The 22,603-nt window shown below is 43.2% G+C and overlaps 1 protein-coding gene across 1 annotated transcript in view; it reads left to right on the top strand.

Annotated features, from left to right (window-relative positions):
* The first annotated feature begins 228 nt into the window (after positions 1-228).
* The window catches only part of LOC124043708 (upstream stimulatory factor 2-like), a 40,508-nt gene continuing 18,133 nt past the window's right edge, over positions 229-22,603 (top strand). Inside the window, exon 1 of the mRNA XM_046362580.1 lies at positions 229-673. Coding sequence (XP_046218536.1) covers positions 636-673 — 38 coding nt within the window. The 5' untranslated portion in view covers positions 229-635. The remainder of the gene's footprint in view (positions 674-22,603) is intronic.

Here is a 22,603-nt window from a genome sequence, read left to right as displayed (position 1 = left end):
GAGCACCTGCACCTAAATATAAACAGTACATACACCCAACATGAATACCGGAACCTATTTCAGTAATTCCAGCACTGACTACACAAACTTTTGTTCAAGGCTGAGCTAGAACTATTCGGATACAATACTTTAATTTCACAAGTTCAGCGGAATCAAGAGTCAACCCGTGTTTAGAATAGACTCCACTCCATACTTTATTATCCACAACGACAAGGCAACTTTAGACGCAGCCTTGCGGATGGATACATTTTTAACACCACTACGAGTGCAAATAGCCCAACCAGGGAACAATAAATAAAACATTTATAGAAATAAACCAGTTAATCACGGAAATATCTACGAAATTCCCATCTATAAATCCGACGGTAAATGTCGTTCGAAGCTTTTACAGTAGCCAATTCTGACACCAGAATCTCGCATTTTCCAAGAAGAGAGGGACGTGATAGTCTAAAGAACACACAGAACGAAACCACCCTTCCAGCTTTGCAGCGGTCTCCATTTTAACTGTTTGCCCAGTCGGTACCTCACGTGTTCTGGACGGTCTTTCTCACATGACCCTTGTTTGTCCCCGTGATCAGTACTTCCAACTCCGTTTTTCAGTGTCGCTGAATATCACATTTTAAACTGTAACCTTCATGGATATGAATGAACAGAGTTTGGACAGCTCTACAGGGTAAGAAAACGCATTATACGCTCACCGCTCACGATAGCTTCACAGGCCTAGGCACCATCTTTGCAACACATTAGCGCTAGCTATATGAACAAATGTTTTATTTCCTGCAATATATTTCGTTTTGTAAATCCAATGCATAAGACCAATATGTTTTAACGTGTTTGTCTAATATGTAGTGCTTTGCATTCAGTTATTATTGCTATGTTTATTTACTCGACTCAGTCAACCGAGACCAGCGACAGTCGTGTAGGTCAATTGTGTAGCTGTAACTGTCAAATTATTACAACCGTTTTAATGTCAGTGATGTGATTAGAAAGTGTATGATGTCGCTTTTGTTTTGTTTTGAGAAATGCATCAAAATAAGATTCATAATAATGCACGATGTATATACACAATTTATATACTTCTCAGTGTTACGTCAGTAGACAAATGTACATTATCCTCCTGTGATTTGTTTGTTTGCAACCCATGATGAACAGCAATGATAATATCATTATGGGTTACATGAAACTGACTATATTTGAATAATACATTTGTTTCAATGATTACATTATTATTGTGCAATATGCCACTATTGGTTTAATAATAATAATTTATCTAATTTGTAAAGCGCGTTCTCACACCCAAGGCGCATCCTTAGAAAGCTTTTCTGAACAGCACGGTCTTGAGCAGTGCCTTCAGTTCGAAGGATTAAAAGTGTCCGTTACCAATTTGTCAACGTTTTCGAAGTGGAGGGAAAGTCTAGTGTTGACCTGCTGATGCATGCAAGTCTGATTACAAAAAACTGTCAGCCAATATGCGTCAATTTGACTAATTCAACTTTAGCAGTCTAGTATGGTGATGAGTCCACTTTTCAAATGTCACCTTTTTTTCGCTAACACAACGCCAGGGGCACTCTTGCTACTTATATCAGTGCACAGTAACACGGAACACAAACCGGCTGCGCGCGTGCGCTAACGTGTATACATTTATTTTGCCCCCCTACACCAAACGCGATCACGACACGCAGGTTAAAATATCAAAACAAACTCTGAACATTAATTTGGGGACAGGTCGAAAAGCATTAAACATGTATGGCTAGTTAGCTTGCACTTGCGAGCTAATTTGTCTTATTTAGGTAGATTGCTGTTGCGAGCTAATTTGTCCTCGGATTTTTTATTTTTATTTCACCTTTATTTAACCAGGTAGGCTAGTTGAGAACAGGTTCTTATTTGCAACTGCGACCTGGCCAATATAAACATTGAGTTTCTATTTTACCTGAAATGCACAAGGTCTTCTACTCCGACAATTAATCCACACATCAAACGGTCAACCGAATCGTTTCTAGTCATCTCTCCCCCTTCCAAGCTTTTTCATCTTTGAATTTATATGGTGATTGGCATCTACACTTTCATAGTATTACCATGACAACCGGCAAAGCAGTTCATCTTTCAATCACCCACGTGGGTATAAACAATGAGGAGATGGCATGTCGGTACCTGCTTCTATAAACCAATGAGGAGATGGGAGAGGCAGGACTTGCAGCGCAATCTGCTTCAGAAATAGGAATTACTTCTATTTTAGCCCTTGGTAAAGCAGACGTGCACAAGCCGTGTGGGTGCAATAATTGAATAACAAATATTCCTAAATTTATTTTGCAACGCGAGCGGTATAGTCAGGGTATAAGAAGTACACAGTAAAGCACGGATTGACTCCTAACCCGCAGTCTCCTGTTATATCCCCAGGGCTGACTGTTTTAGGGTCGTTAGGCTAAATGTTGTGTGGATGAAGGGCAGGCGGGTTGAATAAAGAAAAAAATGATACATAAAAAAAGTCCATAAAGGTATAATATTATGCAATTTATATCTATAGGCTACCTTGGGGTTTTTCTTTAATTATGTTTGGCTATTGGTGCGTATGCCTAAACTTTAGGGCCTAACTACGCATGCTAAATACCCAACACGCCAATCCCCAAATACTTTTGGGAACGGGCAGAAAAAGGTAATGCTGATTTTTGGAGGCAAAAAGCAGAATGTCGGAGTTTAATTCAATATTAAAAAGCTGCGAAATGTAGAGTGGAAAATAAGAGAAGGGAGGGCAAGAAAAGTAATGTTTGGGAAAAATTTGTTAGAGTATGATACCATTGCCGGTGTTGTGCCAAATCTCCCCATGTCAGAACCCCCCCCCCCCCTCTTTGCGCACTCACTTCATTGCTGTGACTTCTTTGCTAGTTGAGATTTCTAATCACGTTAGGCTGCGTTTCATTAGATTTTTTTATGTCGGTTTGATCGCGGGGGAGGCACTAGTAATGTCTGCAATTTTTGGTTTGCTATTTGTTTCAAGTGTATGAGTCTATAAATAAATCTCTTTGACAAAATTTGCCATCTCTCCCATGTCTTATTCAACTAGTAGTTGTTCTGAAATGTTTATTGCTTGCCTACATTTTACTCCCTCCTCTATGTTTAATATAACACACATATATAAATTATACATTTTGTTTGCCTATCCTGACGTGAAGTTTGTTCTATAGAAAATATTTGACTATGATGTGTGCAACAGAAAGTATTTGACTCCAGCCACAAAATTAAGGAAATTAGAAAGGCAATTTTCTTGCCTGCCAGAATCTCCCCCTAATAATTTCCTTAATTTTGTGGCTAGAGTCAGATACCTTCTGTAGCACACATCAGAGTCAAATAATATCTATACAACAAACTTCACGTCAGGATAGGCAACCAAAATGAATAATTAATGTACAGTTGAATTCGGAAGTTTGCATACTTAGGTTGAAGTCATTAAAACTTTTCAACCACTCCACAAATTTCTTGTTAACAAACTATAGTTTTGGCAAGTCGGTTAGGACATCTACTTTGTGCATGACACAAGTAATTTTTCCAACAATTGTTTACAGACAGATTATTTCACTTACAATTCATTGTATCACAATTCCAGTGGGTCAGAAGTTTACATACACCAAGTTGACTGCCTTTAAACAGTTAAAAAAATTCCAGAAAATTATGTCATGGCTTGAGAAGCTTCTGATAGGCTAATTGACATAATTTGAGTCAATTGGATGTGTTTCTATGGATGTATTTCAAGGCCTAACTTCAAACTCAGTGCCTCTTCGCTTGACGTCATGAGGAAATTAAAAGAAATCAGCCAAGACCTTAGGAAAAAAAATGGTAGACCTCCAAGTCTGGTTCATCCTTGGGAGCAAATCCCAAATGCCTGAAGGTACCACGTTCATCTGTACAAACAATGGTACGCAAGTTTAAACACCATGGGACCACGCAGCCGTCATACCGCTCCTAGAGATGAACATACTTTAGTGTGGAAAGTGCAAATCAATCCCAGAACAACAGTAAAGGACCTTGTAAAGATGCTGGAGGAAACGGGTGCAAAAGTATCTATATCCACAATTAAACAAGTCCTATATAGACAACCTGAAAGGCTGCTCAGCAAGTAAGAAGCCACTGCTCCAAAACTGCCATAAAAAAAGCCAGACTACGGTTTGCAACTGCACATGGGGACAGAGATCGTACTTTCTTGAGAAATGTCCTCTCGTCTGATGAAACAAAAATAGAACTGTTTGGCCATAATGACCATTGTTACGTTTGGAGGAAAAAGGGGGAAGCTTGCAAGCCGAAGAACACAATCCCAACCATGAAGCACGGGGGTGGCAGCATCATGTTGTGGGGGTGCTTTGCTTCCGGTAGTGACTGGTGCACTTCACAAAATAGATGGCATTACAAGGCAGGAAAATTATATGGATATATTTAGGCAACATCTCAAGACATCAGTTAAAGCTTGGTCGCAAATGGCTTTTCCAAACGGACAATGAGACCAGGCATACTTCCAAAGTTGTGACAAAATGGCTTAAGGACAACAAAGTCAAGGTATTGGAGTGGCCATCACAAAGCCCTGAGCTCAATCCTATAGAAAATTTGTGGGAAGAACAGAAAAGGTGTGTGCGAACAAGGAGACTTAAACACCTGTCTCAGTTACACCAGGTCTGTCAGGAGGAATGGGCCACAATTCACCCAACTTATTGTGGGAAGCTTGTGGAAGGCTACCTGTAACGTTTGACCCAAGTTAAACAATTTAAAGGCAATACTACCAAATACTAATTGAGTGTGTGAATCATAAAACACGGGACGAGATGTTAAAAACTGTCCATTGTGCCTATAGATGGAATGCACTCAAATGAGATTTGCCGTGATGTTGACAGTGGCATGGGAGGTTTTTTTTCTTAGACTGGGTTAAGATGTTAATTTTGGGACACATCCTCAGTAGTGTGCCTTCGAATCAGTGGGTGTTTCGGCCTTTAATCACTAAACACCCTCATCAAAGGTGGCCAGCTAAAGGGTGATCAAGCCTTAGTTTGTGTCCCATGTCCAATTAAGATGTCCCACGGGACTATGCAAGGTGTCCTCTTCCCTGAGCCAGCCCTACAGCTGACCGCATACCTCATATGCCCTCCTCAAGTTGTAGGGATCTGAATTGGGTTCTCATGTGGGGGTGGGGGGTCATGAAGTTATAGCCCAGCAAGGGTCCTTCCGTTTGATCCAGATCCGCTGGCTGCCTCTTTCAGCTGCTTGAGAAACTGCTCTGACGGTCTGCCGCAGAGCCTGTATATGGATTCCAAGTTCTTTCAGCAACCTGATGGTGGAAGAAGCCACGAATCCTCTGCATCCCACTTCAACTGGCCAGACTTTTGCATTCCAGCTACGCTGAGTTGCGTATGCTGCCAACTCTGTGTAATGCAGTTTCTTACGCTCCTAGGCCTCTTCAACAGAGTTTTCCTACGGGACTGTGAGCTCTATGATGTACACAGCCTTTCGTGAAGGGGACCAGAGTACCATGTCTGGCCTAAGGTTGGTAGAAGCAATCTCGGGTGGAAAAATGAGTTGCAGGCCAATATCGACAAGCATCTCCCAGTCCCGGCCATGGCTAGGTTTCTGATTTGTAGGAGGATGCTTGGGCCTTTTCTGTCCCTCCCAGATGAATATTGTTTATTTGATGGGATTGCTTGTTTTTGGAGGTAATGAATTGTTTGTACTCCTCTTGGTCTCAAGTGCTGCAGCCTGGTTCTTGAGGACCTGATTGTGCCTCCAGGTGTAGCAGCCTTGTGAGAGGCTGGTCTTGCAACCTGTCATTATATGCCTGAGAGTCGCTGGAGCTGGGCAGAGGGGGCAGGTCGAGTCCTCGCCATACCATTGTTGTAGGTTTTCTGGTAATGGAAGCACATCATAAATAACTCTTATGATGAAGTTGATGTTGCTTGCCTCCATTTGCAAAAGCTCACTCCAGTGGATCTTTCTCCTCTCCAGGCCTTACCTCCATGTCCATTGTCCTCGTTTAGCACGAGAGACAGCCTTTGTACTTCTTGCAGTCTACTCCTGTCTGCGCACCTCCTCGACCACCAGCTTCCTGCGTTCAGATGGTGTTGCCTTATGGAACGTTGGTTTGCTTGCTGCCAGGCCAAAGCCTCCTCTTCCATGCTGGATATTCCCCACAATGTCTTGGTGTCTCAGGGCTGATGTTGCTTGCTGCACAGCCTTGGATGATGTCCATTTCTGTCCAGTTTGTAGAGGAGGTGCAGCCTTGCTAATGGTCTGGTCTTTGGAGTCCTTCAATGTCATCTGAAGTCTTACTTTAGAACACTTGTACTCCTCCGTTAGACTTGTAAGAGGTAGTTCAAGGACCCGTTTGCCATAGAGGCCGACGTTACTGAAGCATCGTGGGACACCCAGCCATTTCTTCACGTATGAGGTAATGGTTCTCTCCATCTTCTCCACTGTTGTTATTGGGACCTCATAGACGGTGAGTGGCCATATTACCCGGGGGAGAAGTCCAAACTGTAGGCACCAAAGCTTGAGCTTTCCAGGCAGTTGGGTCTTGTTGATGTTCTCAAGACCGTCGGTGATGTCCTGCCTTACTTGCTGCACTTGATCTTTATCCCGGAGGCTTTTGTTGTACCATCAAACCCAGGCTCTTGGCGGGTTGCTCAGACACCGTTGGTATCGGGTCATCTCCAATGCAGAAACTCACATCTTTAAGCTGTCCCTTGACTATGGAGATGCTTAGAGATTTGCTTGGCTTGATTTTCATCTGGACCCACTTGATGTTATCCTGCAGTTTTGCAAGTAGCCACCTGGTGCATGCTACAGTGGTGGTCAGTGTAGTCAGGTCATCCATGTATGCTCGGATAGGTGGGAGACTTCCTTAGTTTTTCTCTACTGCCGACCACCCATCTCGATGCCCTGATGATGACTTCCATGGCCATAGTGAAGGCCAGAGGTGAAATTGTACAGCCTGCCATTATGCCTACTTCCAAGCGCTGCCATGTTGTTGTGAAGTCAGGTTTGGAAATAGGCCTTTACCAGTGTAGTGATGGGTTCTGGTACTCTGAAAATTTTGAAGGATTCCCAGAGGAGTTCATGGGGAACTGAGCCAAAGGCATTGGTCGAGGAAGATGACATAGAGGTCTCTCTTGTCCTTCTTAGCTGTTTGGATCTGGTGCCAAATCATACTAGTATGTTCCAGGCAACCAGAGAAACCAGGAATGCCGCTTTCTGTACAGATGTATCAATGTACGTGTTCCTTTCCAGATAAGTGGACAGCCTCTGCTGTTATACTGAAAAAGATCTTCTCTTTGATGTTGAGAAGGGAGATTGGTCGGAATTGACTGATGTCTGCCGCATCCTTCTCTTTCGGGATTAGCACACCACCAGCCCTTCGCCATGCCTTTGGTATTATTTCCTTCTGCCACACTATCCTCATGAGCCTCCAAAGAAAGCGTAGAACATCCTGGGCTTTCTTGTAGAGCTTGTATGGTACTCCATTAGGCCCAGGAGCCGAGGCCGCTCTTGCTCTTCGGACAACGTTCTCTACTTCCTTCCATTTTGGAGGGTCAGTGTCCAGATTGAATTCTGGTGGTTTAATTGGTGGGATGTCATGTGGGATGATTATCTGCTCATGCCTTTTCATGTCCTGGTGGACCTTTTCCAGATGTTTTTCCAGTTCTGGCTTTGGAGTTTTAAGGATTCCGCACTTTTCCTTTGCGAAGAGGTCTTTGACAAACTTAGTTTTTTTTTTAAATAGAACCGTGTTCCTTCTTCCTACGAAGTTTCCTTAAGTTTTCTGCTCTTTGCAAGGTTGCCAGTCGACATTTTAATGTCTGCTTGGAGTAGCATGAGACCTTCTCTCTCTGCATCAGAGGCCTTCTTCCACTGCTTTCTCAGCTGCCTTCTCTCTCTGACAAGTATCTCAATCTCTTGCTGCCTCCTAGATTTGGTTGGCGCGGGTGGTGTCTTGCCACTTCTCCTTTCGTTTACTCCAAAGCGCTCTTCTCCGTAGTGGTAGATGTCTCCCATCCTTTCAAGCTTTTTCTCTGCTGTTCCTACCTGTTGTTCCAAGATTTTTGTCAGGTCGTTGTTGATTGTTTCCCACTCTCTTTTCAACAGCTTTGGACCACTTCACACTTGGTCTGTGCCCTTTGATCTTTTCCTCTTTTAGAGGTCTCTGTGGTTGGGTGAGTTCATCTACTGGCATTTCTGTGCTTGTATTATCCTCCTCCGTTACAAGGGTGCTGATGCTCAGCGAACTTTGATTTGCGTCCTGTCACTGTGCTTCATTCGAATGATTTGACTGGCTGCTTTGTAAGAAGTACTGGTCAATGCGAGGTCCCTGTCTCTGCTCTCCCAAGCACCTTTTCCTCCCTTGATGGATCCTTAACCCCCTTGCCAATGTTACTCTCACCCAACCACAGCTGCACACCTGAAGTGTGTGTCCTGCTGCTGTTATGGTTGTCTCATGTCTGTGTTCCTACTCGTAGTCGTTTCCGTTCCTGGGTCCGTAACTGTGTGATCAGTCATTGAGCCGTCTTGAACCCCAGCTCTCGAGGCTCTAGGGTTATGTTCCTTTGTTGACTTTCAGTAGCACTTAGCAGGTGTTTCCAACATACTGAAGCAGCGTCGGGGAATGCCAACATGGGTAGCTAGCCCATGACAGCCCCAGTGGGGTCTATTCCCTCCGGTCAGCTGTCTCTCCAAGCTGTCACACAGACTTTCCTATGTTGTCAGCTGTCCTTTCACAGCAGTCACTAGACTGGTCCAGATAATCAGAATCATAAAACACGGGACGAGATGTTAAAAACTGTCCATTGTGCCAATAGATGGAATGCACTCACATGAGATTTGTGAACTTCTGACCCACTGGGATAGTAATGAATTAAATAAAAGATTAAATAAATCAATCTCTATTATTCTGAGACTTTACATTCTTAAAATAAAGTGGTGATCCTAACTGACCTAAGATAGGGAATTTTTCCTAGGATTAAATGTCAGGCATTGTGAAAAACTGAGTAAACTTCCAACTTCAACCATATTTATTTTAGCATCTTGAAAGAATGTGAATGCACAGTTATACCGTCTGTGAAGGTGCTATGTTTATCAGAGACTGCAAGAAGTGATAGTATTCCAACCACCTAAAATAGGTTCCAAGCCAAACATAAATATTATCAGACACATTTTGGGTCATTTTCACAGATTTCTCTTTCCTTACAACCGGTGAAACTGATGTAATATGGACATTTTGCAAAGAAAATATTTCCTGTTATTTTTTGGGGGTGGGTTGTTGCATTTTCATTAGAGATGTGACAGTATTTGAATAACCGTGTATCTGACGGTTATGGATGAAGCCCGCCATGAAAATAAAATAACCGTCAAAACTGTTTAAGTAGGTCTACATGCATTTGAGGATTTATTTTATGTCAACTTCATTTTCATGTAGATAAACATGACCTAATAGTGGGAGTGTTGACTTATGACAAAGGCAATTGTTTTGCTAACTTAGTCTGGCTATTAAACGTACTATGTCTCCTCTTTCCAACTTTCCTTTGATGCTTGAGCAGCTCATCATTTACATTACATTTAAGTCATTTAGCAGACGCTCTTATCCAGAGCGACTTACAAATTGGTGCATTCACCTTATGACATCCAGTGGAACAGCCACTTTACAATAGTGCATCTAAATATTTTAAGGGGGGTGAGAAGGATTACTTTATCCTATCCTAAGTATTCCTTAAAGAGGTGGGGTTTCAGGTGTCTCCGGAAGGTGGTGATTGACTCCGCTGTCCTGGCGTCGTGAGGGAGTTTGTTCCACCATTGGGGAGCCAGAGCAGCGAACAGTTTTGACTGGGCTCAGCGGGAACTGTACTTCCTCAGTGGTAGGGAGACGAGCAGGCCAGAGGTGGATGAACGCAGTGCCCTTATTTGGGTGTAGGGCCTGATCAGAGCCTGGAGGTACTGAGGTGCCGTTCCCCTCACAGCTCCGTAGGCAAGCACCATGGTCTTGTAGCGGATGCGAGCTTCAACTGGAAGCCAGTGGAGAGAGCGGAGGAGCGGGGTGACGTGAGAGAACTTGGGAAGGTTGAACACTAGACGGGCTGCGGCGTTCTGGATGAGTTGTAAGGGTTTAATGGCACAGGCAGGGAGCCCAGCCAACAGCGAGTTGCAGTAATCCAGACGGGAGATGACAAGTGCCTGGATTAGGACCTGCGCCGCTTCCTGTGTGAGGCAGGGTCGTACTCTGCGGATGTTGTAGAGCATGAACCTACAGGAACGTGCCACCGTCTTGATGTTAGTTGAGAACGACAGGGTGTTGTCCAGGATCACGCCAAGGTTCTTATCGCTCTGGGAGGAGGACACAATGGAGTTGTCAACCGTGATGGCGAGATCATGGAGCGGGCAGTCCTTCCCCGGGAGGAAGAGCAGCTCCGTCTTGCCGAAGTTCAGCTTGAGGTGGTGATCCGTCATCCATACTGATATGTCTGCCAGACATGCAGAGATGCGATTCGCCACCTGGTCATCAGAAGGGGGAAAGGAGAAGATTAATTGTGTGTCGTCTGCATAGCAATGATAGGAGAGACCATGTGAGGTTATGACAGAGCCAAGTGACTTGGTGTATAGCGAGAATAGGAGAGGGCCTAGAACAGAGCCCTGGGGGACACCAGTGGTGAGAGCGCGTGGTGAGGAGACAGATTCTCGCCACGCCACCTGGTAGGAGCGACCTGTCAGGTAGGACGCAATCCAAGCGTGGGCCGCGCCAGAGATGCCCAACTCGGAGAGGGTGGAGAGGAGGATCTGATGGTTCACAGTATCGAAGGCAGCCGATAGGTCTAGAAGGATGAGAGCAGAGGAGAGAGAGTTAGCTTTAGCGGTGCGGAGCGCCTCCGTGATACAGAGAAGAGCAGTCTCAGTTGAATGACTAGTCTTGAAACCTGACTGATTTGGATCAAGAAGGTCATTCTGAGAGAGATAGCGGGAGAGCTGACCAAGGACGGCATGTTCAAGAGTTTTGGAGAGAAAAGAAAGAAGGGATACTGGTCTGTAGTTGTTAACATCGGAGGGATCGAGTGTAGGTTTTTTCAGAAGGGGTGCAACTCTCGCTCTCTTGAAGACGGAAGGGACGTAGCCAGCGGTCAGGGATAAGTTGATGAGCGAGGTGAGGTAAGGGAGAAGGTCTCCGGAAATGGTCTGGAGAAGAGAGGAGGGGATAGGGTCGAGCGGGCAGGTTGTTGGGCGGCCGGCCGTCACAAGACGCGAGATTTCATCTGGAGAGAGAGGGGAGAAAGAGGTCAGAGCACAGGGTAGGGCAGTGTGAGCAGAACCAGCAGTGTCGTTTGACTTAGCAAACGAGGATCGGATGTCGTCGACCTTCTTTTCAAAATGGTTGACGAAGTCATCTGCAGAAGTCATCCCTAGATGTGCGGGATGTAAGAGCACTACAGGCAAAAAAACAAAACGTTATTTTATTCGATGCACATTTTCATTGCTTGCTAGTAAATAAATCGGCCTTTAGACATTTTTTTTTTAAATATATATTTTTTAACTTCATTAATTATTCAACAGCAGTCGACAAGATTGTTCTGGCTTAAAATGCTCTGGCTTAAAATTTTGTGTCAAGTGGACACGTGCCATCCTCTCCAACCTGACATGGTATTATTTGATACAGAATATTTTCTTAATTGATAGACTGGCCAATATACCACCCTAGACGAGACAAAAAAAATGTCACCCACATATCCCCACAAAGTAGAATACCGTTAATCCCTGTCATTTGGTTACATACATTTCTGTTAATGCAATGTATTAATTACAGTAATATACCCATCTCATTGTCAGAGTGGAAATGTTGTTTGCAGAGCTCACAACCTGCAACACTTGTGAGAAATTTTTGTTTCTTTTAATGATTGTCAATGTCATCTTCATGCTATAGCATAGCTGTCCTCTTCATACTTTCCTTGTCAATTCATTATCTTCTAGCCTACTTTTGGTAGACCTAGGTTTTTTAATACATTTAAGGAAAGGCAAAATATTTGCTCTTGAGTCTGACATGCGTTGGTGGCTTTGATTGACGTGTGCTTTTACAGGGGTGGGTGTGTGAGTTTGCTGACTCTATAGGCCTATATGTCCATTTAGAAAGTTTCCTTAAGTATCTTGTCTGGACACCATCTCTTTATTAAAAAGTAAATGTTCCTGTCCTGATTTAATATTGTTGAATACCAATTTTTAGGAGCTTAGGCTACATTATTTCTCTGATTACGGTGTCCTCTCTTTGAAGAACATATGCCAATGCCATCAAATGACAGCAACAGGGTTTGTGATGTTATGTGAATATTAAGGGAAAAGTGGGGGGAAGCCCATCAGAATTTCTTTGAATGGTTTTGTGCGTCGAAATAGGATCTGCATTTATTTTTTTTATATACAGAAAAGCCAACCTATGATAAATTACAGGCCTCATCTTTTCAAGTGGGAGAACTTGCACAATTGGTGGCTGACTAAATACTTTTTTGCCCCACTGTACTGTACTCTATACCATCTACTGCATCTTGCCTATGCCTATCGCTCATTCATATATTTTTATGTACATATTCGTGTTCATTCCTTTATACTTGTGTGTGTATAAGGTAGTTGTTGTGAAATTGTTAGGTTATATTACTTGTTAGATATTACTGCATGGTCGGAACTAAAAGCACAAGCATTTCGCTACACTCGCAATAACATCTGCTAAACATGTGTTTGTGACAAATAAATTTGATTTGAGATGTCTTTGTTTTGACTCTGTTAATGTTGTCAATACGAAAATGTGCAGATTCTCTCCAACCTGGCACTTCTTTAATTTGTTGATTTTAATAAGTAATAACCTGAATAATGAAACGCCATGATAATTCAAAGTGTATTGTCATGTTTGAAATAGGTTTTATTAAGAAGCATATCTATGTAAACAAGTGTACAAACATTCTTTTTTTTCTTTTCCCCATCCCCGAACAGTTGTTGGTGACCGTGTACATTGGCCTGGCCAATTATGTAACCTCATATTACAAGACGTCATAGCTCAAATTTTCATCCCAGTCCCAAAGCATCTTTGCTCCACAAAAGAACCAGAAATGATGTAACTTTACCGATGTCAACTAGATAGATTGAATGCTTCAATCATTTATGACATTATTCTGGTGAGCAAGGGTTTATTTAGTTATCTAGGGCAACGTAATGACAGAAATGGGGCCTCCCAAGTGACGCAGCAATCTAAGGCACTGCATCGCAGTGCTAGAGGTGTCACTACAGACCTGGGTTTGATCCTGGGCTGTTTCACAACCGTCCGTAATCGTGAGTCCCATAGGGTGGCGCACAATTGGCCCAGCGTCGTCCGGGTTTGGCCAGGGGGGCTTTACTTGGATCATTGTGCTCTAGCGAGTTCTTCTGGTGGGCTGGGCGCCTGGAGCCTGACGTCAGTTGAACTGTGTTTCCTCTGACACATTGGTGCGACTGGCTTCCGGGTTAAGCGGGCGGGTGTTAAGAAGCGCGGTTTGGCGGGTCATGTTTCGGAGGATGCATGACAAAACCTTTGCCTTCCGAGCCCGTTGGGGAGTTGCAGCGATGAGACGAGATTTAAATTGGGGAGGAAAAGGAAAAATTATATAATGATGAGAGGTTAATGTAACAAATAGCCTACTAAATTGGTTGAAATTATATGCAGAAACATATCAAAATCAGTCACAACAAATGCTTCACCCCCGTCAAAAAAATAGTTCTGCCTTTCCTACAGTGCATTTTTTATATTAACGGGTTAGGGTCGGGTGCGGGCTGCCAATTTTCACTTTTTCATATATAGTCTGCCGGTTGCGGATGGCTTATTAGCAACTGCGGGCAGGAGAACAAATGGCTGACTCATGTACCACTAGTACACACAGTCACTTATAGTCCAGCGAATAGGTGAAATAATTGTTCAATTGTATGATAAAAGTATCAGACTTGGTACATTACTACTAGATACATTAAGGAACATTTTTAAAGATTGGAGGCAGTATGGGAAGCTTGTCAGTTAATCTGGATGTCCTGTTCAAAGAAAAATAGGGTAGTCATTCCAAACAATATAAAAATGGATTTGTAATGTAATCTACCTACTATATAAACCGGTAAGGTAATATAGACAATAATTATCATCATAAAGTACTCTTAAGGCCTTCATGGAGCTCACATCAAGTTCGTTTTGACCATAGACCAGCGGTTATATAGAGCCACCAAATTTCACACACACCTAGGGCATGTCTAAATAAGTATTTTGGGCTAAAGTGCCATCACAGATTTGGTCCTTTACTCCCCCCCTGGCGGTCATTTCCAATGTGGCCGCTGTAAAATAGGCAAAGACACCCAAGATGGGGGAACTTTTTGGATAGATTTCACCAGGGATACTCTGATAATGTCAGGGAGCAAGCAGACACCAATGTTCCAATATGTATTAAGGACATGTGGTTGGACATGGTGAAGTTGGATTTGTTTGTGGTTCTGCAACAAAGGAGACATTATAAGCAGGTTGCATTACATAATGTGAAGGTGATAAGAACGAATCTATTAAACCAAAGGCACCATGCCTTTGACTTTTTCCACATTTTGTTACGTTACAGCCTTATTCTAAAATATATATTTTTAAATTCCGTCATCGATCTATACGCAATACCCCATAATGAAGACCAAATGCAATTGATTGGATATGATTTGGAAAGGCACACAGAGAGATCCTTGATGAAAACCTGCTCCAGAGCGCTCAGGACCTCCGACTGGAGCAAAGGTTCACCTTCCAAAAGGACAACGCACTGAGCACACAGCCAAGACAACGTAGGAGTGGCTTTGGAACAAGTCTCTGAATGTCCTTGAGTGTCCCAGGCAGAGTCCGGACTTAACTGATCAACCATCTCTGGAGAGACCTGAAAATAGTTGTGCAGCGACGCTCCCCATCCAACCTGACAAAATCAAGAGGTCTGAATACTTTCCGAATGCACCGTATCTCAAATAAGGAAATTATGACATCATAATGTTATGACTTGGGCTCCTAACTTTTTGGGGGGGGTTATCAGGGCAGGCCTTATAATGTGACAAGTGTGTGGCATTGAGAGAGAGTCAACAGGTGAAATCAACTTGGCTGATCAAGTACATTTCAGTAGTATGCTGCTCCAATCACGATTCACATCTCCTAAAATAATTGGTATATACAGCCCAATGATGGCTTAAAATGTTTGAGGGGGGTCTGGAAAACAAAATAAGATGCCATATATACATATCCTTACATTTTTTTGTAGAAAAGTGGTGAAAATGTGTGCAAAACAAATTGGCTAGTTGTAGTAGTTGACATGTAAACACTTTTAAAAAAGTAATATGGGTGTTCGCTGAAACTTATTGATTGCGATGATACAGTTGAAGTCGGAAGTTTACAAATACCTTAGCCAAATATATTTAAACTCAGTTTTTCCACAATTCCTGACATTTAAATCAAGTAAAAATTCCCTGTCTTAGGTCAGTTAGGATCAGCACTTTTAATTAAGAATGTGAAATGTCAGAATAATAGTAGAGAAAATTATATCATTCAGCTTTTATTTATTTCATCACATTCCCAGTGGATCAGAAGTTTACATACACTCAATTAGTGTTTGGTAGCATTGCCTTTAAATTGTTTAACTTGGGTCAAACGTTACGTGTAGCCTCCCACAATAAGTTGGGTGAATTTTGGCCCATTCCTCCTGACCGAGCTGGTGTAACCGAGTCAGGTTTGTTCCCTCATTGCTCACAAATTTTCTATGCAATAGAAGTCAGAGCTTTGTGATGGCCACTCCAATACTTTGTTGTCCTTAAGCCATTTTGCCACAACTTTGGAAGTATGCTTGGGGTCATTGTCCATTTGGAAGACCCATTTGTGACCAAGCTTTAACTTTCTGTCTTGAGATGTTGCTTCATTATATCCACATAATTTTCCTCCATCATGATGCCATCTATTTTGTGAAGTGCACCAGTCCCTCCTGCAGCAAAGCACCCTCACAACATGATGCTGCATCCCCTGTGCTTCACGGTTGGGATGGTCTTAAGCTTGCAAGCATCCCCCTTTTTACTCCTAACATAATGATGGTCATTAATGGCCAAACAGTTCTACTTTTGTTTCATCAAACCAGAGGACATTTCTCCAAAAAGTACAATCTTTGTCCCCCTGTGCAGTTGCAAACCGTAGTCTGGCTTCTTTATGGCAGTTTTGGAGCAATGGCTCTTTCCTTGCTGAGCGGCCTTTTCAGGTTATGTCAATATAGTACTTGTCTTACTGTGGATATAGATAATTTTGTACCTGTTTCCTCCATTGTCTTCACAAGGTCCTTTGCTGTTGTTCTGGGATTAATTTGCACTTTTGGCACCAAATTATGTTCATCTCTAGGAGACAGAACGGGTCTTCTTCCTGAGCGGTAGGAAGGCTGCGTTGTCCCATGGTGTTACGTACCATTGTTTGTACAGATGAACGTGGTACCTTCAGGCGTTTGGAAATTGTTCCCAAGGATGAACCAGACTTGTGGAGGTCTACATTTTTTTCTGAGGTCTTGGCTGATTTCCTTTGATTTTCCCATGATGTCAAGCAAAGAGGCACTGAGTTTTAAGGTAGGCCTTGAAATACATCCACAGGTACACCTCTAATTGCCTCAAATTATGTAAATTAGCCAGAAGCTTCTAAAGCCATGACATAATTTTCTGGATTTTTCCAAGCTGTTTAAAGGCACAGTCAACTCACTGGAATTGTGATACAGTGAGTTTTATAAGTGAAATAATTGGTCTGTAAACAATTGTGTCATACACAAAGAAGATTTCCTATCAGACTTGCCAAAACTATAGTTTGTTTTAACAAGAAATTTGTGGAGTGGTTGAAAAATGAGTTTTAATGACTTCAACCTAAGTGTATGTAAACTTCCGACTTCAACTATATACAGTTCCTTTAGAATGTATTTACAACCTTTGACATTTTGCTGTGTTACAGTCTGAATTTAAAATGGATTATATTGAGATTTTTTTGTATGTTTAATAAAAAATGTGAAGCTGAAAGGCCTTGAGTCAACAAGTATTCGACCCCTTTGTTATGGCAAGCCTAAATAAGTTCAGGAGTAAAAATTTGCTTAACCAGTCACATAATAAGTTGCATGGACTCTGTGCAATAATAGTGCTATACATGATTTTTGAATGACTACTTCATCGCTGTAGTCTACACATAAGATTATCTGTAAGGTCCCTCAGTCGAGCAGTTAATTTCAAACGCAGATTCAACCTCAAAGAGCAGGGAGGTTTCCAATGCCTCGCAAAGAAGGGCACCTATTGGTAGATGGGTAAAAATAATAGAAGCAGACATTGAATATCCCTTTGAGGATGGTGTATTAATTACACTTTGGATGGTGTACGAATGCACCCAGGCTCTGCAAAGATACAGTGGTCCTTCCTAATTTAGTTGCCGGAGAGGAAGGAAGCCACTCAGGGATTTCACCATGAGGCCAACAGTTAGATTGTAATGGCTGTGATAGGAGAAAACAACCCAGGATGGGTCGGTAAAATTGTACACTACCGGTCATAAGTTTTTTAACAACTACTCATTCAAGGGTTTTTCTTTATTTTTTTTACTGTTTTCTTCATTGTAGAATAATAGTGAAGACATCAAACTATGAAATAACACATAAGGAATCATGTAGTAACCAAAAAAGTGTATTAATATATTTTATATAATCGAGATTCTTCTAATAGCTACTCTGGCATACACAGAATATACACAGAATCAAATCAAATCAAATTTATTTATATAGCCCTTCGTACATCAGCTGATATCTCAAAGTGCTGTACAGAAACCCAGCCTAAAACCCCAAACAGCAAACAATGCAGGTGTAAAAGCACGGTGGCTAGGAAAAACTCCCTAGAAAGGCCAAAACCTAGGAAGAAACCTAGAGAGGAACCGGGCTATGTGGGGTGGCCAGTCCTCTTCTGGCTGTGCCGGGTAGAGATTATAACAGAACATGACCAAGATGTTCAAATGTTCATAAATGACCAGCATGGTCAAATAATAATAAGGCAGAACAGTTGAAACTGGAGCAGCAGCACAGTCAGGTGGACTGGGGACAGCAAGGAGCCATCATGTCAGGTAGTCCTGGGGCACGGTCCTAGGGCTCAGGTCCTCCGAGAGAGAGAAAGAAAGAGCGAATTAGAGAGAGCATATGTGGGGTGGCCAGTCCTCTTCTGGCTGTGCCGGGTGGAGTTTATAACAGAACGTGGCCAAGATGTTCAAATGTTCATAAATGACCAGCATGGTTGAATAATAGTAAGGCAGAACAGTTGAAACTGGAGCAGGAGCATGGCCAGGTGGACTGGGGACAGCAAGGAGTCCTCATGTCAGGTAGTCCTGGGACATGGTCCTAGGGCCCAGGCCAGTTGAAACTGGAGCAGCAGCATGGCCAGGTGGACTGGGGACAGCAAGGAGTCATCATGTCAGGTAGTCCTGGGGCATGGTCCTAGGCCTCAGGTCCTCCGAGAGAGAGAAAGAAAGAGAGGAGAGAATTAGAGAACGCACACTTAGATTTACACAGGACACCGAATAGGACAGGAGAAGTACTCCAGATAAACAAACTGACCCTAGCCCCCCGACACATAAACTACTGCAGCATAAATACTGGAGGCTGAGACAGGAGGGGGTCAGGAGACACTGTGGCCCCATCCGAGGACACCCCCGGACAGGGCCAAACAGGAAGGATATAACCCCACCCACTTTGCCAAAGCACAGCCCCCACACCACTAGAGGGAAATCTTCAACCACCAACTTACCATCCTGAGACAAGGCCGAGTATAGCCCACAAAGATCTCCGACACGGTACAACCCAAGGGGGAGGAAACCCAGACAGGCCGACCACAACAGTGAATCAACCCACCCAGGTGACACACCCCCAGGGACGGCACGAGAGAGCCCCAGCAAGCCAGTGACTCAGCCCCCGTAACAGGGTTAGAGGCAGAGAATCCCAGTGGAAAAAGGGGAACCGGCCAGGCAGAGACAGCAAGGGCGGTTCGTTGCTCCAGAGCCTTTCCGTTCACCTTCCCACTCCTGGGCCAGACTACACTCAATCATATGACCCACTGAAGAGATGAGTCTTCAGTAAAGACTTAAAGGTTGAGACCGAGTTTACGTCTCTGACATGGGTAGGCAGACCGTTCCATAAAAATGGAGCTCTATAGGAGAAAGCCCTGCCTCCAGCTGTTTGCTTAGAAATTCTAGGGACAATTAGGAGGCCTGCGTCTTGTGACCGTAGCGTACGTGTAGGTATGTACGGCAGGACCAAATCAGAGAGGTAGGTAGGAGCAAGCCCATGTAATGCTTTGTAGGTTAGCAGTAAAACCTTGAAATCAGCCCTTGCTTTGACAGGAAGCCAGTGTAGAGAGGCTAGCACTGGAGTAATATGATCAAATTTTTTGGTTCTAGTCAGGATTCTAGCAGCCGTATTTAGCACTAACTGAAGTTATTTAGTGCTTTATCCGGGTAGCCGGAAAATAGAGCATTGCAGTAGTCTAACCTAGAAGTGACAAAAGCATGGATTAATTTTTCTGCATCATTTTTGGACAGAAAGTTTCTGATTTTTGCAATGTTACGTAGATGGAAAAAAGCTGTCCTCGAAATGGTCTTGATATGTTCTTCAAAAGAGAGATCAGGGTCCAGAGTAACGCAGAGGTCCTTCACAGTTTTATTTGAGACGACTGTACAACCATTAAGATTAATTGTCAGATTCAACAGAAGATCTCTTTGTTTCTTGGGACCTAGAACAAGCATCTCTGTTTTGTCCGAGTTTAATAGTAGAAAGTTTGCAGCCATCCACTTCCTTATGTCTGAAACGCATGCTTCTAGCGAGGGCAATTTTGGTGCTTCACCATGTTTCATTGAAATGTACAGCTGTGTGTCATCCGCATAGCAGTGAAAGTTTACATTATGTTTTCGAATAACATCCCCAAGAGGTAAAATATATAGTGAAAACAATAGTGGTCCTAAAACAGAACCTTGAGGAACACCGAAATGTACAGTTGATTTGTCAGAGGACAAACCATTCACAGAGACAAACTGATATCTTTCCGACAGATAAGACCTAAACCAGGCCAGAACATGTCCGTGTAGACCAATTTGGGTTTCCAATCTCTCCAAAAGAATGTGGTGATCGATGGTATCAAAAGCAGCACTAAGGTCTAGGAGCACGAGGACAGATGCAGAGCCTCGGTCCGATGCCATCAAAATGTCATTTACCACCTTCACAAGTGCCGTCTCAGTGCTATGATGGGGTCTAAAACCAGACTGAAGCATTTCGTATACATTGTTTGTCTTCAGGAAGGCAGTGAGTTGCTGCGCAACAGCCTTCTCTAAAATCTTTGAGAGGAATGGAAGATTCGATATAGGCCGATAGTTTTTTATATTTTCTGGGTCAAGGTTTGGCTTTTTCAAGAGAGGCTTTATTACTGCCACTTTTAGTGAGTTTGGTACACATCCAGTGGATAGAGAGCCGTTTTATTATGTTCAACATAGGAGGGCCAAGCACAGGAAGCAGCTCTTTCAGTAGTTTAGTTGGAATAGGGTCCAGTATACAGCTTGAAGGTTTAGAGGCCATGATTATTTTCATCATTGTGTCAAGAGATATAGTACTAAAACACTTGAGCGTCTCTCTTGATCCTAGGTCCTGGCAGAGTTGTGCAGACTCAGGACAACTGAGGTTTGGAGGAATATGCAGGTTTAAAGAGGAGTCCGTAATTTGCTTTCTAATAATCATAATCTTTTCCTCAAAGAAGTTCATGAATTTATCACTGCTAAAGTGCAAGTCATCCTCTCTTGGGGAATGCTGCTTTTTAGTTAGCTTTGCCACAGTATCAAAAAGGAATTTCGGATTGTTCTTATTTTCCTCAATTAAGTTAGAAAAATAGGACGATCGAGCAGCAGTAAGGGCTCTTCGGTACTGCACGGTACCATCCTTCCAAGCTAGTCGGAAGACTTCCGGTTTGGTGTGGCGCCATTTCCGTTCCAATTTTCTGGAAGCTTGCTTCAGAGCTCGGGTATTTTCTGTGTACCAGGGAGCTAGTTTCTTATGAGACATTTTTTTAGTTTTTAGGGGTGCAACTGCATCTAGGGTATTGCGCAAGGTTAAATTGAGATCCTCAGTTAGGTGGTTAACGGATTTTTGTCCTCTGGCGTCCTTGGGTAGGCAGAGGGAGTCTGGAAGGGCATCAAGAAATCTTTGTGTTGTCTGTGAATTTATAGCACGACTTTTGATGTTCCTTGGTTGGGGTCTGAGCAGATTATTTGTTGCAATTGCAAACGTAATAAAATGGTGGTCTGATAGTCCAGGATTATGAGGAAAAACATTAAGATCCACAACATTTATTCCATGGGACAAAACTAGGTCCAGCGTATGACTGTGAGAGTGAGTGGGTCCAGAGACATGTTGGACAAAACCCACTGAGTCGATGATGGCTCCAAAAGCCTTTTGGAGTGGGTCTGTGGACTTTTCCATGTGAATATTAAAGTCACCAAAGATTAGAATATTATCTGCAATGACTACAAGGTCTGATAGGAATTCAGGGAACTCAGTGAGAAACGCTGTATATGGCCCAGGAGGCCTGTAAACAGTAGCTATAAAAAGTGATTGAGTAGGCTGCATAGATTTCATGACTAGAAGCTCAAAAGACAAACGTCATTTTTTTTTTTTTGTAAATTGAAATTTGCTATCGTAAATGTTAGCAACACCTCCGCCTTTGCGGGATGCACGGGGATATGGTCACTAGTGTAGCCAGGAGGTGAGGCCTCATTTAACACAGTAAATTCATCAGGCTTAAGCCATGTTTCAGTCAGGCCAATCACATCAAGATTATGATCAGTGATTAGTTCATTGACTATAATTGCCTTTGAGGTAAGGGATCTAACATTAAGTAGCCCTATTTTGAGATGTGAGGTATCATGATCTCTTTCAGTAATGACAGGAATGGAGGTGGTCTTTATCCTAGTGAGATTGCTAAGGCGAACACCGCCATGTTTAGTTTTGCCCAACCCAGGTCGAGGCACAGACACGGTCTCAATGGTGATAGCTGAGCTGACTACACTAACTATGCTAGTGGCAGACTCCACTATGCTGGCAGGCTGGCTAATAGCCTGCTGCCTGGCCTGCACCCTATTTCATTGTGGAGCTAGAGGAGTTAGAGCCCTGTCTATGTTGGCAGATAAGATGAGAGCACCCCTCCAGCTAGGATGGAGTCCGTCACTCCTCAGCAGGTCAGGCTTGGTCCTGTTTGTGGGCGAGTCCCAGAAAGAGGGCCAATTATCTACAAATTCTATCTTTTGGGAGGGGCAGAAAACAGTTTTCAACCAGCGATTGAGTTGAGACTCTGCTGTAGAGCTCATCACTCCCCCTAACTGGGAGGGGGCCAGAGACAATTACTCGATGCCGACACATCTTTCTAGCTGATATGCACGCAGAAGCTATGTTGCGCTTGGTGATCTCTGACTGTTTCATCCTAACATCGTTGGTGCCGACGTGGATAACAATATCTCTATACTCGCCAGTTTTAGCTTTAGCCAGCACCCTCT

This window comes from Oncorhynchus gorbuscha, linkage group LG09 (genome assembly GCF_021184085.1).
Source record: "Oncorhynchus gorbuscha isolate QuinsamMale2020 ecotype Even-year linkage group LG09, OgorEven_v1.0, whole genome shotgun sequence".
In the NCBI taxonomy this organism is placed as follows: Eukaryota; Metazoa; Chordata; class Actinopteri; order Salmoniformes; family Salmonidae; genus Oncorhynchus; species Oncorhynchus gorbuscha.
Note: the sequence above shows the minus strand (reverse complement) of the source record. Positions and strands in the feature narration are given on the sequence as shown.